We start from the raw sequence: 19,243 nt of genomic DNA on the forward strand, positions 1-19,243 counted from the left end.
ATATTAGGATAGCAGTACAGTTCAAAACCGCTTTAGAGTTGTGTGGAAATTGCAGGCAGGTGACAGCAGGGGACAGGGAGCATAGCAGTGCATAGCTGGAGTACTGTCATAAGCCCGAGTAATGGTGTGCAGACATAAAGGCTTTAATAAAGCAGGTTATGCAGTTGAGTTCATGTGTCGGTTTGCTAGCAGCCAACATACAGGTTACAAAGAATGAGCAGTTTGCAGGCACACAAAAGGAATAGAGCAAAGTTGGTAATGCAAGCAGTATTAATCCCTGAGTCTCTACTTACCTAGATTGGCAAGGGCAGGAGTGACAGTGTCTCCTTCTCTGGGGCTGGATGCTCTGCTGGGGAGGTTGATTCACCTCATGTACCACCAGCCCTGATGATGCTCCAATTTAGGGAATAATAACTGTGGGGTTGTCTCAGTAATAGCTGGCAAGTAGGTGGGTGTAATGGTCTCTATCTTTTTACAGGGACTGATGAGTGGTGACTGGCTGTCCCCTCAACCCCAAATATGGCGCAATGAGAGTTCAGTATCTTACCCTGCTCCTGTTACATTCACAGTGTCTCCCCTAGCCCTGGAATAGTGACTGGACTCTCACCGTGAGCACGACTCACCGCCTCAATCTGGCCCCTCTCAGCAGCGACACCTCTTCCCTGCAGCAGTGGCTCTCATCTCAGCGCGGCTGGTGGTGAGGTCCTGGCACCGGGTGACAGCTTTCCCCTGTAAGAGCGTCTCTCTCTTTAGTGGCAGCTAGCGGGTGAAGTCCCGGCTCCAGATGGCGGCTCTCCTCAGCGGCGGTCCAGTCTCCTCAGCGCGCACTCTCTCAGCGTGGCGGGCGGCGGCGGTGTTCTGCCTCAGGCTCCGGTCATCTCAGCGGGCTCTCTGTCAGATGCGGCTGGTGGCTCCCTGCAGTGGCGGCTTTCGGCGGCGGCTCTCGCTCAACACAGCGCTCACGTCCGTAGTGGGGTCCCCGGTCATCAGTCTCCACTCACGGCGGCAGCGGGGCTCACTTCAGCGCCTCTTCATTTGCAGGCTCACGCTCTGGTCCCGGTGGGTCTCCTCCAATGGCACGGCTGTTCTCGGCGGGTCTCCACACACCTCACCGCGACGGCTCGATCTTTCTTCCGGCAGCAGCTCCGTCCCGTCTCACGTCTCCTCAGCTTACTAACGGCTCCCGCTGACTGCCTTTATTTAAAACTTCTCAAAGTTCCCGGATGCTTCCTGCTCTAGGCAGCCGTAACTAGCTCATCCCCAGGTCCTTGTGCCCCCCGTGTTTTGGGGGCTGCAGCTCACATCATCCGGGGACTAGGAGAAAGGGTATTAACCCCTTCTGTGTTGCTGGGCTTATTAAGGGCGAATGGAAGAATATATATATGGATATATCAGAGTATCACACTACGACAGCCAGGTCAGAGAGAGGTGCTGCAGCAGATGGGCTAGAAAGAGGTGCTGGAGCAGCTGGGGCAGAAAGAGGTGCTACTGCAGCAGTTGGGACAGAGAGAGTTGCCGGGGCAGATAGAGGTGATGCAGCAGCAGGGGCAGAGAGTGGTGTAGCAGGATAGCAGTAACCCTGCTTCACAACTACAAGCAGACAGTGAGACACATAAAGAGGGCGGGCAGAGCTGAGGCATGTGCCGGCTGTCAGTGTCTCCTGCCCTGTTTCCTACTTAGACTCCGAGTCCAAGTCAGTGTGTGCCCCCTCTGCTTCTCCTGCTCTGCGGCTGCCTGTACAACGGTCCGTGGTTTAGCAGGTAGAGGGAGCGGGCAGGCAGCGGTGCGCCGTCTAACTTTTCCGGAGCTCGTGCTCCACTGGAGCCACCCTCGCTACACCCTTGGTTGTGCCCTCTCTACTGTAACCATTTGATTTTAAATCCAGATCTATCATCCCATAATGATGAGCTGATAACTTGTAAAGCATTGTAGTTTGTTTTTTTCAATGAGGGTAGACAATGCCTATGCCATTCCTAAAAGACCCACATGCCGCATGTGCATTTGCTGTAAATGGCCAGACCTCCGAAAATGCAATTTTTGAATGTTTGGCAAAATTTTTAGCGTTGATGCTAATTAACTTTGTACAGGTGTGGAATTGATTAATTTCTATAACATGTATTAATGGTACAGGTGGAGTCATTCTATAACCTGCCTTTTTTTACATTGAGGTATTGAATACAAGTTCATTTTGTAGGAAAAACAGTAATAAGAAATACCGGATTAGACAAATATCTCCCAGGTGATATCATAAGATTGATATTTATATTCCAGAGGTTCCCAAACACGGTCCTCAAGACACCCTAATGACCAGCGCTGTGCATTTGAGGCTCTCCACACTCTGCAATCAGCAGCTTTAGATCTCTGTGAGCGCTGGGCTGTGCTCTATGGATTCAGGCACTGCTAATAGGGGGTGGTATTCTGTATGCCGGCTGTTGGGATCCCGGCGCTCAGTATACCGGCGCCGGAATCCCGACAACTATTCTTTCTCTTGGGGGCCCATGACCCCCCTGGAGGGAGAATGAATAGCGTGGCGCGCATAGCGCCACCGTATCCACAGCGTGGCGAGCGCAGTAAGCCCGCAAGGGGCTCATTTGCGCTCACACAGCTGTCGGTTTGTCGGCAGTTGGGATCCCGGCCACTAGCATACCATACTACACCCCTAATAGGGAAAGGTAGGGAAAGCTGTCTGCAGCACCTGCTTTCCCCTCCACACACTGACAGTATAGCACATGCCAACTCTTCCTAAAGTACCTATACATATTACCACTGTGTGTGTGTGTCATTTATGATATTTTCTCTTACGTCCTAGAGGATGCTGGGGTCCACATTAGTACCATGGGGTATAGATGGGTCCCTTGGGAGCCAAGGGCACTTTAAGAGTTTAATAGTGTGGGCTGGCTCCTCCCTCTATGCCCCTCTTATCAGACTCAGTTTAGAAAATGTGCCCGGAGGAGCCGGTCACAGCTAGGGGAGCTCCTAGGAATTATTTTAGTTTTATTGGTTTTTTTTTAATAGTTAGGCACAGGAAGGCTGCTGGCAACAGCCTCCCTGCTTCGTGGGACTTAGGAGGGGAGTAGGATCCAACCCTTGAGGTTAATGGTTCCTATCTCCGCTGACAGGACACTGAGCTACTGAGGGTGATGATCGCAAGCCCCCGAGGCGACTGCTCACTCCCGCAGCACTGCCGCCACCCCCTAACAGAGCCAGAAGATGGAGTATACCGGCGAGAATGGCGGCATAAGGGTCGGAGCGCAGCGCTGACAGGCTGCGCTCTGGAAGGCTCAGCGGTACCATAGGTGCGGTGCTGTGAGGGGCTCCTTGGGTCAGCGCAATACCCTAACACTGGTCAAACTATGCTAACGGGCTAATCCCTCTGTTAGCTGCAGCAAACCTCAGGCTAGTATAAAATAATAAGTGCGGGAAGACGCAACATTACAGTGAGCGGGGCTTCTCCTCAGAGCGGATCCAGCACTCACCAGCGCCATTTTCTCCCTGCAGATTACAGCTACAGAGACGCTGACAGGGAACGCTGATCCTCCACATAACTCCAGCTATCCTGTGCGGAACCAGGGGGTTATAGAAGGGGAGGGAGAGTGTTATTTACTGTTTAACCTATTAAGGTTACTCAGTCATCAACAGGCTTTTATCATATAACTGCCTACTGAGGTGCTGTGTGTGCTGGCTCCTTATACTCTGTGTCTCTCTGAAGGTACTCTGGGGGAAATTGTGTGTGTGTGTGTGTGTGTGTGTGTGTGTGTGTGTGTGTGTGTGTGTGTGTGTGTGTGTGTGTGTGTGTGCGTGCTTATATATCTCACATTACCATGTCTAGGGACTCTGTTTCTTGTGCTGCAGAGTGTGTATCTTCTCCAGAGGCGTCTTTTCCATGTACTCAGGAATGCAATATACTGTCTCAGCCCTCTGAATCCGAACCCCAATGGGTGGCTTCTCTTAAGGGAATGATATCCCAGATTTCATCTAGGATAGCGCATAATGAGACTGAAACTCAGGTTTTGAAAAGATCTGTAGAGATTTTGTCGTATTCTGCTCCCGCTACCTCATCCAAAACCCCTGATATATATCCTAAGAAGCGTGCTCTTGCCCAAATAATGCAAGTCAACACGGATACCGACTCTGATACAGGAGACGGTGAGGGGGATATCCTGGGGGGTGAGGCATCCCTTGCTAAGGGGGTGCTACTCATGATCAAGGCTATTAGGGACATTTTACACATTACTGATAAGGTACCTGAGCAGGTAGAGGAGGCTAACTTTACTGACACTAGGAAATCCTCCCTTACATTCCCGGCGTCTAAGGAATTAAACGCATTGTTTGAAAAATCCTGGGAAATCCCAGAGAAAAAATTCCAGATCCCTAAAAGGGTTCTCATTGCTTTTTCTTTCTCTGAGGAGGATAGGAAAAAGTGGGAAAATCCACCGATAGTAGACGCTTCTGTTTCTAGATTGTCTAAGAAAGTGGTTTACCTGTCCCTGGGTCCACCGCTTTAAAAGAGACGGCCGACCGCAAGATTGAGACTACACTCAAATCTTTGTACACAGCAAATGGCGTAGCTTTAAGACCCACTATTGCTTGTGCATGGATTTCTAAAGCCATAGTAAAGTGGTCAGGCACTTTACTAGAGGAGTTAGATTCTATGGATAAAAGTGACATTGAATTGTTTTTACGTCACATACAGGATTCTGCAGGTTTCCAGGACCAGAAACCTGGTTCTGCTTCCTCTAAATCCTCAGCATGACGGTGGACCTCCCAGCTTGGAGATCGGGCAGATGGGAGCAAGACTAAGAAATTTCAGTCATGTCTGGGCGTCCTCATGCCTGGATCCGTGGGTACAAAATATTGTTACCCAGGGGTACACACTGAAGTTTCAAGAACTCCCACCTCAAAGATTTTTCAAATCAGGCTTGCCAGCTTCCCTGACAGAAAGTGGTATACTACAGGAAGCCATTCAAAAATTGCTAATGTCAAATGTCATTGTTCCTGTTCCACCTCACCTGCAACACAAGGGTTATTGGGGGTAATTCCAAGTTGATCGCAGCAGGAATTTTTTTAGCAGTTGGGCAAAACCAAGTGCACTGCAGGGGAGGCAGATTTAACATGTGCAGAGAGAGTTAGATTTGGGTGTGGTGTGTTCAATCTGCAATCTAATTTGCAGTGTAACAATAAAGCAGCCAGTATTTACCCTACACAGAAACACTATAACCCACCCAAATCTAACTCTTTCTGCACATGTTATATCTGCCTCCCCTGCAGTGCACATAGTTTTGCCCAACTGCTAAAAAATTTCCTGCTGCGATCAACTTGGAATTACCCCCATTATTCAAACCTCTTTGTGGTACCGAAACCAGACGGTTCGGTAAGACCGATATTAAACTAAAAATCATTCAACCCCTACTTGAGGGAATTCAAATTCAAGATGGAGTCTCTGAGAGCGGTGATCTCAGGTCTGGAGGAGGGGGAATTCCTGGTATCCCTGGATATCAAGGATGCGTACCTTCACATCCCGATCTGGTCGCCTCACCAGGCTTATCTCAGATTTGTGCTGCTGGACTCTCATAATCAGTTCCAGGCGCTGCCGTTTGGCCTCTCCATGGCACCAAGAGTGTTCACCAAGGTAATGGTGGAGATGATGCTACTCCTCCGCAAGCAGGGTGTGAACATAATTCCTTATCTGGACGATCTGCTGATAAAAGCGTCTTCCAGGGAGGAGCTGTTGCAGAGCATTGCTCTCTCAACTCAACTACTCCAGGATCATGGCAGGATCCTGAATCTTCCAAAGTCGCATCTGGAGCTGACAAGGAGACTCTCCTTCCTGGGGATGATCCTCGACACCGAAGTACATAGGGTGTTTCGGAGGAGAAAGCGTTGGTGATACAAACAATGGTCCGGGATGCCCTGAAGCCAGCCCGGGTATCGGTTCATCAGTGCATTCGCCTTCTAGGGAAGATGGCTGCCTCCTACGAGGCTCTACAGTACGGAAGATTTCATGCACGGTCTTTCTAACTGGATCTCCTGGACAAATGGTCGGGATCTCATCTTCACATGCACCAGAGGATACGTCTGTCACCGAAAGCCAGAATAATGCTCCTCTGGTGGCTGCAAACTTCTCACCTACTAGTGGGCCGCTGGTTCGGGATTCAGAATTGGATCCTCCTAACCACGGATGCAAGTCTCAGAGGTTGGGGGGCAGTTACCCAAGGGGAAAACTTACAAGGAAGATGGTCAAATCTGGAATCCATCCTTCTGATAAACATTCTGGAACTAAGAGCCGTGTATAACGGTCTTCTACAAGCGGCACATCTTCTGAAAGATCAGGCCATTCAGGTTCAGTCGGACAATGTCACGACAGTGGCCTACATAAAAAGACAAGCCGGAACGAAGAGCAGAGCTACAATGTCAGAGGTAACAAGAATCATCCTCTGGGCGGAACAGCACGCGGTGGAGCTGTCTGCAATCTTCATTCTGGGAGTAGACAACTGGGAAGCAGACTTCCTCAGCAGACACAATCTTCATCCAGGAAAGGGGGGACTCCACCCAGAGGTGTTCGCAGAGGTGACTAGTCTTTGGGGCGTACCTCACATAGACATGATGGCCTCCCGCCTCAACAATAAGCTTTGGAGGTATTGTACCAGATCGAGGGATCCACAGGCAGTGGCAGTGGACACCCTGGTGACTCCATGGGTGTTCAAGTCAGTGTATGTGTTCCCTCCACTTCCACTCATCCCAAGGATTCTCAAAATAATAAAAAAAACAAGAGTTCAGGTGATCCTCATTGCTCCAGAGCTACTGCTGGAAGATCCGAGGCCTCTTCCTCTTCGAGAGGATCTTCTACAACAGGTGCCGTTCGTTTATCAAGACTTACCACGGCTACGTTTGACGGCATGGAGGTTGAACGCCAGATCTTAGCTGAGCTCAGGATGCGTCAGCAATTTCTTCCAAAGGTTGTGTCGGCTTTTCATATCAACCAACCTATTGTGGTGTCAGTGGCTACTGACTCCTCAATTACTTCAAAATCCTTGGATGTTGTAAGGGCTTTGAAGATTTATGTGAAGAGAACTTCTTGTCACAGAAAGTCAGACACACTGTTTGTCCTTTATGATCCCAACAAGGTTGGGTGGCCTGCTTCTAAGCAGATGATTTCTTGCTGGATCAGGTCTACTATCCAGCATGCTTATTCTATCGCAGGCTTGCCGTGTCCAAAATCTGTTAAGGCCCACTCTACTCGAAAAGTGGGTTCTTCCTGGGCTGCTGTAACTTTACAGTTACAAAGTTACAACTTTGCAGAGCAGCATCTTGGTCAGGGTCAAACACGTTTGCTAAGTTCTACAAGTTCGATACTTTTGCCTGTGAGGACCTAAAGTTTGGTCAATCGGTTCTGCAGGAGCCTCCGTGCTCTCCCTCCCGTACTGGGAGCTTTGGTACATCCCCATGGTACTAATGTGGACCCCAGCATCCTCTAGGACAGAGCTGGCCAAACCAGTCCTCGAGATCTACCAACAGTTCACATTTTCCAGACCTCCTAGCTGGAGCACAGGTGTAGTAAGTACTAATTAAGATGTGCTGCATTCATTCCTAACTGACAATTCTACAGATATCCAGGAGGCCTGGAAAACATGAACTGTTGGTAGATCTCGAGGACCGGTTTGGCCTGCCCTGCTCTAGGACATAAGAGAAAATAGGATTTTATTTACCTACCGGTAAATCCTTTTCTTGTAGTCCGTAGGGGATGCTGGGCGCTCGCCCAGTGCTTCGTTTTCCTGCAGTTGTTAATTGGTTAAGTACTGCATTGTTAATTGGTTAAGTACTGTTGTTCAGCCGTTGCGACTTGCTTCAAGCTGGTTGGCTTGGACTTCTGTTGTTATGTGAGAGCTGGTATGAATTTCACCACTATCTGTGTATTTCCTTTTCTCAAAGTATGTCCATCTCCTCGGGCACAGTTTCTAGACTGAGTCTGGTAGGAGGTGCATAGAGGGAGGAGCCAGCCCACACTATTAAACTCTTAGGGGGAAATTCAAATGTTTGAAAAGTCAGTTGGGAGTCTGTTTTTTTCTATCTAATAGGAAAAAACAGACACCCAACCGACTTTTCAAACATTTGAATCTCCCCCTTAACGTGCCCATGGCTCCCAAGGGACCCGTCTATACCCCATGGTACTAATGTGGACCCCAGCATTCTCTATGAACGACGAAAAAAGGATTTACCAGTAGTTAATTAAAATCCTATTTTATGTGTTTGTTTCATGCTGCTGTTTAGGTATACCTTATTTTAGCACCACTTCATATTGATATTAAAACTGCTTCAAATTCTAGGGAGAGTGCTGGTTTATATTGTTTGACAAGAGGAGTGTGTATGCGACTGGTACACTGTGTTTACTGTAGTGTGTGTGTGTGTGTGTGTGTGTGTGATGCTGTTATAACCTTCGCACTCCGCCTCCTCCTCCCATGTACCTGGGGTCAGTAATACACCTACTGTAGCATAACATGTATAAGGGCTACAACTGTGTGGTATAGAGTGAATAACGGACACTACTGTGTGGTGTAATGTTAATAAGGGGTACTACTGTGTGGTGTAATGTTAATAAGGGGTACTACTGTGTGGTGTAATGTTAATAAGGGGTACTACTGTGGGGTGTAATGTTAATAAGGGGTACTACTGTGTGGTGTAATGTTAATAAGGGGTACTACTGTGTGGTGTAATGTTAATAAGGGGTACTACTGTGTGGTGTAATTTTAATAAGGGGTACTACTGTGTGGTGTAATGCTAATAAGGGGTACTACTGTGGGGTGTAATACTGTGTGGAGTAATTTTTTATGGTGGGGCACGCCAAGATAACAAAAATACTAGTTTCTCTGACGTCCTTTTGGATGCTGGGGACTCTGTAAGGACCATGGGGAATAGACGGCTCCGCAGGAGACTGGGCACATCTAAAGAAAGATTTAGGACTATCTGGTGTGCACTGGCTCCTCCCCCTATGACCCTCCTCCAAGCCTCAGTTAGATTTCTGTGCCCGGCTGAGCTGGATGCACACTAGGGGCTCTCCTGAGCTCCTAGGAAGAAAGTGTTTGTTAGGTTTTTTATTTTCAGTGAGACCTGCTGGCAACAGGCTCACTGCATCGAGGGACTAAGGGGAGAAGAAGCGAACCTACCTAAGTGGTGGTAGCTTGGGCTTCTTAGGCTACTGGACACCATTAGCTCCAGAGGGATCGAACACTGGACCCGACCTCGTCGTCCGTTCCCGGAGCCGCGCCGCCGTCCCCCTTACAGAGCCAGAAGCAAGAAGGTGGTCCGGAAAATCGGCGGCTGAAGACTTCTGTCTTCTCCAAGGTAGCGCACAGCACTGCAGCTGTGCGCCATTGCTCCTCATGCACACCTCACACTCCGGTCACTGATGGGTGCAGGGCGCTGGGGGGGGGGCGCCCTGAGCAGCAATACTGACACCTTGGCTGGCAAACTGGCACCATATATAGCCCCAGAGGCTATATAGGTGCTTTTTAACCCCTGCCAGAATCCATAAAAATGCGGGAGAAAGTCTGCGAAAAAGGGGCGGAGCTATCTCCTTCAGCACACTGGCGCCATTTTTCCCTCACAGCTCCGTTGGAGGGAAGCTCCCTGGCTCTCCCCTGCAGTCAATACACTACAGAAAGGGTTAAAAAGAGAGGGGGGGCACAATTTAGGCGCAGTATACAATATATATAGGCAGCTATAAGGGAAAACACTCTTTATATATGATATCCCTGTGATATATAGCGCCCTGGTGTGTGCTGGCATACTCTCCCTCTGTCTCCCCAAAGGGCTTTGTGGGGTCCTGTCCTCTGTCAGAGCATTCCCTGTGTGTGTGCTGTGTGTCGGTACGGCTGTGTCGACATGAATGAGGAGGATAATGATGTGGAGGCGGAGCGAATGCCTGTAAATGTGATGTCACCCCCTGCGGGATCGACACCGGTGTGGTTGGACTTATGGAAGGATTACGTGAAAGTGTCAACTCCTTACACAAAAGGTCGACGACACAGAACAGCCGGCTACTCAGCTTGTGCCTGTTCCAGCATCTCAAATGTCATGGGGGGCTCTAAAAACGCCCGCTACCTCAGATGGCAGAAACAGATGTCGACACGGATACCGACTCCAGTGTCGACGACGATGAGACTAGTGTACCCTCCAAATAGGTCCACCCGTTACATGATTGAGGCAATGTAAAATGTATTACACATTTATGATAATAACCCAGGTACCACATAAAAGGGTATTATGTTTGGTGAGAGAAAACTACCAGTAGTTTTTCCTGCATCTGAGAAATTAAATGAGGTGTGTGAGGAAGCGTGGTCTTCCCCCGGTAAGAAATTGATCATTTCTAAACGGTCGTACCCTTTCCCGCCAGAGGATAGGTCACGTTGGGAAACACCCCATAGGGTAGATACAGCGCTTACACGCTTATCAGAAAAGGTGGCACTACCGTCTCCGGATACGGCCGCCCTGAAGGAACCTGCTGATAAATAGCAGGGGGTTACCCTGAAAGATATAGTCACACACTGGGGCATTATATTGCGACCAGCCATTGCTTCGGCATGGATGTGCAGTGCTCCCGCTGCGTGGTCAGATTCCCTGTCGGAAAATAACTATGAATAGGGACAATATTTTGCTGACAATAGAGCATATAAAAGACGTGGTCTTATACATGCGTGATGCACAGAGGGATATTTGCCGGCTGGCATCAAAAATAAGCGCTAGGTCCATTGCCGCCAGACGGGGGTTATGGACTCGGCAATGGTCAGGCGATGCCGACTCGAATCGGCACATGGAAGTTTTGCCCTATAAGGGGGTAAAACTGTTTGGGGATGGTCTTTCAGACCTCGTTTCCACAGCTACTGCTGGGAAATCGACTTTTTTGCCACAGGCTACCCCACAACAAAAGAAAGCACCGTATCATCAAGTACAGTCCTTTCGGCCCCAGAAAAGCAAGAGGGCTAGAGGCTCATCCTTTCTGCCGAGAGGCAAAGGTAGAGGAAAAAGCTGCAGCGCACCGCTAGTTCCCAAGAGCAGAAGTCCTCCCTGCGTCCGGTAAGTCCACAGCATGACGCTGGGGCTGCTCAGGCGGACCCGGGTACGGTGGGGGCCCGTCTCAGAAATTTCAGCGCCCAGTGGGCTCTCTCACATGGATCCCTGGGTCCTTCAAGTAGTATCTCAGGGGTACAGGCTGGAGTTCGAGACGTTCTTCCCCCCGCCGTTTCCTAAAATCTGCCTTACCGGCACCTCCCTCTGCCAGGGAGGCGGTGTTGGTGGCTATTCAACACTATAATCACAACAAGTGATTGTCAAGGTGCCCCTCCTTCAGCAAGGAAGGGGTTACTATTCCACAATGGTTGTGGTACCGAAACAGAACGGTTCGGTGAGACCCATCTTAAAATTAAAATACTTGAACTTTTATATCAGAAGATTCAAGTTCGAGATGGAATCGCTCAGGGCGGTTATTACGAGCCTGGACGAGGGGGATTACAGGGTCTCCCTGGACATCAAGGATGCGTACCTGCATGTCCCCATTTACCCTCCTCACCAGGAGTACCTCAGATGTGTGGTACAGGACTGTCACTATCAGTTCCAGACGCTGCCGTTGGAGTTGTCCACGGCACCGAAGGTCTTTACCAAGGTAATGGCCGAAATGATGATACTCCTTCGCAAGAAGGAAGTTTTTATTATCCCGTACTTGGACGATCTCCTGATAAAGGCGAGGTCCAAAGAACAGTTGGTAGTAGGGGTAGCACTCTCTCGGGAAGTGCTACAACAGCACGACTGGATTCTCAATATTCCAAAGTCACAGCTGGTCCCGACGACACGTCTTCTGTTCCTGGGAATGATTCTGGACACAGACCAGAAAAGAGTGTTTCTTCCAGTGCAAGCACACGAGTCCTGGAAAAAATGGTAGCTTCGTACGAAGCATAATTCCATTCGGAAGGTTCCACGCAAGGACGTTCCAGTGGGACCTGTGGGACAAATGGTCCGGGTCCCATCTACAGATGCAACAGCGGATAACCCTGTCGGCAAGAAACAGGGTGTCGCTGCTGTGGTGGCTGCAGAGGGCTCATCTACTAGAGGGCCGCAGATTCGGAATACAGGACTGGGTCCTGGTGACCACGGAGGCCAGCCTTCGGGGCTGGGGTGCAGTCACACAGGGAAGAAATTTCCAAGGAGATTTCGCTTCACATAATTATTCTGGAGCTAAGGGCCATTTACAATGCCCTAAGCCAAGCAAGGCCCCTGCTTCAGAACCAGCCGGTACTGATCCAATCAGACAACATCACGGCGATCGCCCATGTAAACAGACAGGGCGGCACAAGAAGCAGGATGGCGATGGCAGAAGCCACAAGGATTCTCCGATGGGCGACCTACACCCGGGAGAATGGGGACTTCTTCCAGAAGTTTTCCAAATGCGGGTAAACCGTTGGGAATGACCACGGGTGGACATGATGGCGTCCCGCCTCAACAAAAAGTTGAAAAGATATTGCGCCAGGTCAAGGGACCCTCAGGCGATCGCTGTGGATGCTCTAGTGACACCGTGGGTGTACCAGTCGGTTTATGTGTTTCCTCCTCTCCCTCTCATACCCAGGGTACTGAGAATAATAAGAATGCGAGGAGTGAAAACCATACCCATGGTTCCGGATTGGCCAAGAAGAGCTTGGTACGCGGAACTTCAAGAGATGCTGGCAGAGGACCCTTGGCCTCTGCCGCTCAGACAAGACCTGCTGCAGCAGGGACCCTGTCTGTTCCAAGACTTACCGCGGCTGCGTTTGACGGCATGGCGGTTGAACACCGGATCCTAAAGGAAAAGGGTATTCCGGAAGAAGTCATCCCTACCCTGATCAAAGCCAGGAAGGATGTCACCGCAAGACATTATTACCGCATTTGGCGGAAATATGTTGCTTGGTGTGAGGCCATGAAGGCCCCGAAGGAGGAATTTCAACTGGGTCGATTCCTACACTTCCTGCAAGCAGGGGTGACGTTGGGCCTCAAATTGGGGTCCATCAAGGTCCAGATTTCGGCTCTGTCGATTTTCTTCCAGAAAGAACTGGCTTCACTGCCTGAAGTTCAGACTTTTGTCAAAGGAGTTCTGCATATTCAGCCTCCTTTTGTGCCCCCAGTGGCACCTTGGGATCTCAATGTGGTTTTGGCATTCCTGAAATCACATTGGTTCGAACCACTTAAGACTGTGGAATTAAAATATCTCACGTGGAAAGTGGTCATACTGTTGGCCCTGGCTTTGGCCAGGCGGGTTTCAGATTTGGCGGCTTTGTCTTGAAAAAGCCCTTATCTGATTTTCCAGATGGATAGGGCAGAATTGAGGACTCGTCCTCAGTTTCTCCCGAAGGTGGTCTCAGCTTTTCACTTGAACCAACCTATTGTGGTGCCTGCGGCTACTAGGGACTTGGAGGATTCCAAGTTGCTGGACGTAGTCAGGGCCCTGAAAATTTATGTTTCCAGGACAGCTGGAGTCAGAAAAACTGACTCGCTGTTTATCCTGTATGCACCCAACAAGCTGGGTGCTCCTGCTTCTAAGCAGTCTATTGCGCGCTGGATTTGTAGCACTATTCAGCGGCGCATTCTGCGGTAGGATTACCGCAGCCTAAATCAATAAAAGCCCATTCCACAAGGAAGGTGGGCTCATCTTGGGCGGCTGCCCGAGGGGTCTCGGCTTTACAACTTTGCCGAGCAGCTACTTGGTCAGGGGCAAACACGTTTGCTAAATTCTACAAATTTGATTCCCTGGCTGAGGAGGACCTGGAGTTCTCTCATTCGGTGCTGCAGAGTCATCCGCACTCTCCCGCCCGTTTGGGAGCTTTGGTATAATCCCCATGGTCCTTACGGAGTCCCCAGCATCCACTAGGACGTCAGAGAAAATAAGATTTTACTCACCGGTAAATCTATTTCTCGTAGTCCGTAGTGGATGCTGGGCGCCCATCCCAAGTGCGGATTGTCTGCAATACTTGTACATAGTTATTGTTACAAAAATCGGGTTTTGTTGTGAGCCATCTCTTCAGAGGCTCCAATTGTTATCATACTGTTAACCGGGGTTCTTATCACGTGTTATATGGTGTGATTGGTGTGGCTGTTATGAGTCTTACCCGGGATTCAAAATCCTTCCTTATTGTGTCAGCTCTTCCGGGCACAGTTCCTAACTGAGGCTTGGAGGAGGGTCATAGGGGGAGGAGCCAGTGCACACCAGATAGTCCTAAATCTTTCTTTAGATGTGCCCAGTCTCCTGCGGAGCCGTCTATTCCCCATGGTCCTTACGGAGTCCCCAGCATCCACTACGGACTACGAGAAATAGATTTACCGGTGAGTAAAATCTTATTTTCGACCCTGATGTAATGGTGATATTTATAGCAAAAGTCACATAGCTGTCAGAAGCATATACAGTATTATACTGTATCCTATGTATTACATAATGGCCATATATGGGTGATGGGGGGCTCAGAGGTAGCTGTGTACCAGGCCCCAAGATTTCTGTTGCCCGCCCTGTTGATGCATACCATATTTTTACGCACAGTCTCCTATTAATACATACCTCCCAATATGACCCTCTCCAGGGACAAAATGCTCTTTTTCTGGTCTTTTCTTTTAATTTATGATTGTCGGCACCTGTGTTGAACAGGTAAATGGTTAGAAAGGTGTTTCAGCACAGATGATGACAATCATAAATTAAGAGGGAAGCCCAGGAGCAGATCATTCTGTCCCTCCTGGAGAGAGTCATGTTGGGAGGTATGTTAATATCAAATGTTCTTTTTGTGCCATGTAACATTTCAGGAAGTAATATGTAAGCAGGGCCACACCTCCCCACAGGGGAAAACCCTGGTGGGCCCCACCTGCCTCCTCCTCTATGGATCAGAATCACGTACCCTCCAACTGTACCTTTTTAACAGGTACAGTACCTTTTTTTATGGTCTGTACCGATTTTTGGCTCTCCAAACTTTCATTGAAAGTATAGGAAAAGGCCTTTACCCGTGACCACGCCTCTTTTCTAATTTGTACCGATTTTTATGTGTAAAATGTTGGAGGGTATGGAATCATGGATTAATTTACTTTGTTTGTTTCTATGGAAACTACACCAAGATTAGCTGTAAAAATAGGTGGTCCTGACACACCCCTCTCCACTCCTTTATAAAGGCACCTGTTCTTTGCATGTCCAAGTACCTCTGTAGTGGCTGGCCACACCCCTCAAGCTTGGCCCCCTACCAGTGCATTTCCTGGTGGGCCCCTAATGCCCCAGTACAACACTGTTTGTAAGATAAAGAAAAGTATTAAACCACCATGTGTCAAATATATGTATGTTGTATGTATTTATTTATTTTCCATTTCATGCACAGATTCTACAGTCCGACAGACAGGATTATTATTGCACAGGCAAACTCTCCATTGCAATACCCCATGCAAGGTGTAATAGTCTGCCCTCTGAAAACAATAATTATACCAGGTGAGTGGCACAAGTAACTTGCACTTAGAAACTATACTGTACATGTGCATTTTTCTCCACTTGTAATTGGACTTTTTTTCTATTAACCTTGTAATAACTCAACAACTGAGTTCAGAAATAACTTGCTTCCACTCCTCTAGCAGCTCCCATCTTCTCTGTGTAGTCTTCTAATAGGCCCTACATACATACCGATCCGCCGCCGAGATGCCCGACGGCGGATACGGGCGACCCGGCTGCGGGGGGGGGGGAGGTGATGGGGGGAGTGAAGTTTCTTCACTCTCCCCGTCATCCGGCTCCATAGCAGTGCAGGCAAATATGGACGAGATCGTCCATATTGGCCTGCATTCACAAGCGACAGGGTACCAGCAATGAACAAGCGCGGGGCCGCGCATCGTTCATCGCTGGTGCCTTCACACAGAGCGATATGAACGAGTTGAGAACATTCATATCGTTCTGTTTATCTGCCAGTGTGTAGGGCCCATTACAATTTATCCTCACACTGATGACTACAGATAATACAAAAATGTGCATTGCCTTTCTGCACTCAGGACACACCTCGTGAGATCATCTTCTACAGGAAATCATATGCACGGTCAGATCTCACAATCACTTGAGTATGAATCATGCCAGCAGCAGAGGGATTAACCGTTTTCTCCCACGCACTCTGTAAAATGACTATCACATTTTCACAGCTACCAGTGCAGGCTGCAGTTCAGATGGCTGCACTTCTGCACTCACAAATCTATCAAAGTCATTTGCTAACTTGCTGACGCACCTTCACATTTGTCTTTGGTTATGTGCTCACCTTGCAGATTCAGAGCTTTTATTACTGTTTTGTTGCCAAAAGGCATAATATCTTTAATACCCCATATGAGAATAGGCTTAATGTACTCACCCTGGCGACGGCACTGCTCGCACACCGCTAGTTATGGCCCCGATTAAACCACTCCTTTACTCAACATTCCTCAAACTATGTCAATATTTTAAAAAGTTGTGTCTCATTTAGACCTTAGCAATTAATTTGGGATCTGCTCTTTAGGGCGACAGCACTAATGGTCGACATGCATTAGGTCGACATGGTCTATAGGTGGAGAAGTGAGCCAGTGGAGAAGTTGCTCATGGCAACCTATCAGCTGCTCTGTATAACTTTATAGTATGCATATTATAAATGTTACTTCAATGCTGACTAGTTGCCATGGGCAACTTCTCCACTGGCTCACTTCTCTACTCTTTTCACTGCTTAGCACATCTCCCCCTTATTCTCTGCCCACTTTATCTCGCTCCAAGGCATAGTACATAGACCCCACAGTGAGAGGTTTTTGTATACAGTTAATGGCACAAGATCAGAATATGGGACCTCTCGGCTATCAGCTTTACTATTCACGTGGACATCTAATGGGAATGCTAGCCTTACCTGAAGTGTGGCGAGGGTGCACTTTTTAATGTTATTAACAAGTGTAATGATGTTCTGAAGCAGTTTAGTTATACCCCTTTCACACTGCCAATGCCGGATCCCACCCAGGAATTGGAAACGGGTCCTTCCCGGGTGGGATCCGGCATTGGCAGCTGCTGCAGGCTTTCCCGACCCGGCAATAAGCCGGGCGGGTTGCCATAGCAGCGGGAGGGCGGAGCCGGCGGCGGGGGCGTAGGAGGAGGCAGCGCTGGGTGATGAGCTCATCTCCGCGCCGCCTCTCCCTATCTAGTAAACGGATCCCGGGTCGCATCGACCCGGGAGCCCGTTTACGCAGCCAATGACCTGGTATTCAACCCGGGTATAACACTGCTTTATACCCGGGTTGAATTGCTGGGTCAGGCGACCCGCGATTTCGGCAGTGCCCCTTTCACACCGCACGCCGACCCGTGTCAACCCAGCAATATGCCGGGTCGATACCGGGTTATTTGTGCGGTGTGAAAGGGGTATAATGCTGGTCCATGTTGTGAACTTGAACCACAGTTAACAATTTGCAATATTTCACCAAACACTTTTTAATATTACAATTTATTGTTTTTGATTGAAGGCTTAAGTTTGCTGGAACTGAATAAAAAAAACATTTATGAGGTAAGCACTTTATGTTTATACATTAATAAATTATATCCTTCTTTTCTGCTGCAGTAACTGTACATGGTTCATTTTTGATACGGAGGGGTAGATTTATGAAGCCGTGAAAAGAGTGAAGAAGTGAGCCAGTGGAGACGTTGCCCATGGCAACTAATCAGCTGCTACCTATAATATTAAAGAAATAGTTACCAGCCCGTCAAAATGATGGAACGACATAACAGTAATGTCAGCGCCAGTGGTTGTGCCCGCCTGAACGGAGCAACACTTGAATTACTCTGTCGGGAGCCATCTAGTGGCTGCCGCCGCGCAAAACTCTTGAATCCCTCCCCCCCATAGATGGGAGGAGCAACAATAGCCTTTTATTATATAGGATGCACTTGATAAATGTTACTTTGGGGGTATTCAATTACCTCTGATCATTAATCGCGGGTAATTGTCTCACCAGGGGCTATTCAGTTAGCCCCGATAAGCCAGCATGAGACACGGCATATCAGGGATTTTGTTTCACCTGCCTCAGGAGAAGCAAAATCCCAGAAAACAGACCTGTTTTCATCTGAAGTGTGAGCTATTAAAAGGATTACAATATGTAAAATCTCAGGAGTTTGACAGGGAGTATGACAGTGTCATGCATGTCCCTGATTGGAAGTATTGTCAGAAACAGGCTGATAGAGGGCAGCAAGCGCTGTATAACAGTACCCTCCTGACTCCAGTATAAAAGGTATTTTTTGCAAAGTAATATCATCCAGTTGTGGTAAAAAAAAAAAAAAAAAAAAAGGTCAATTTGCAACGACATAATGCCTATTTAGAATTTTCCTCAAAAAGGCCTTGTAAATGATTCCTTATTGCCGCTTATTACAACGATCCATCCTTGGCGGTAATGCCTCCATAGGAACAAAGTGGCTAACGCCATCTGAAGATGGCACATTATGTTAAGTTTTATTGTTGTGTCACAATATTTGGAATATGCTTTTCTGTTTGTAGATGTTTGTTTAACATTTACTTTTATGATTTCTATAGACCAGTCGGTCAGTTAGTGGAGCTAATCATGCCAGATGCTCCATAAGTGTGCACTATGGACAATGCGGGAAGAATGGGGCTTTTCACATAGGCAAAGTTCAGGAAGGCTGTGTTCACCCAAATGTAGCCCTTGCAGATCTGCACACAGGCAGAAATCCACACCTTGGGCCGGATGTAATAAAGTCTGAGTTGGCCAGAGTTGCGAGTTCCCGGCTGAACTCGGACGTCTTTTTTTAAAGTTGCAATCATTTACATGCATGGTTTTGCCTTGTACATGATTGCAGCCTTTAAAAAACGTCTGAGTCCGTACGGAAACCTGCACCTCCGGCCAGGGGCGTTTTAAGAGAGGAGGAGGCCCGTGTGCAGCCTTCTGCATCAGGTGCCCCCTCCTCTCTGACAGTGCACAAGGATTTAATACTTACCTCCTCGGAGTTCCCCGGCGGTGCCATCCTTCTCCGCAGCAGCATTAGAGTCTGAGCACAGACTCTATTGCGCATGCGCAAACCTTTGGGAAAATGGCTTCGCGACCATTTTCCTGAAGATTTTCCTAATGCGCATCCACAAAACTCCGGAAAAATGTGCCCCTCACACACTGCACCCATTATAGATACGCCAATGCGTCCGACCTCTAGTATAGAGCAGGTGCAATCACTGATGATGACTAGTGGCAAAACAGGTGCATAAAACAGTAT

General features: G+C 48.5%; 1 protein-coding gene across 1 annotated transcript in view; it reads left to right on the forward strand.

Annotated features, from left to right (window-relative positions):
• The window catches only part of B4GALNT1 (beta-1,4-N-acetyl-galactosaminyltransferase 1), a 209,000-nt gene that overhangs the window by 136,507 nt on the left and 53,250 nt on the right, over nt 1-19,243 (forward strand). The window contains exons 4-5 of the mRNA XM_063952319.1: nt 15,369-15,475; nt 17,494-17,534. Of these exons, the coding sequence (XP_063808389.1) occupies nt 15,369-15,475; nt 17,494-17,534 (148 nt within the window). The remainder of the gene's footprint in view (nt 1-15,368; nt 15,476-17,493; nt 17,535-19,243) is intronic.

Source organism: Pseudophryne corroboree, chromosome 2 (assembly GCF_028390025.1).
Source record: "Pseudophryne corroboree isolate aPseCor3 chromosome 2, aPseCor3.hap2, whole genome shotgun sequence".
Classification (NCBI taxonomy): Eukaryota; Metazoa; Chordata; class Amphibia; order Anura; family Myobatrachidae; genus Pseudophryne; species Pseudophryne corroboree.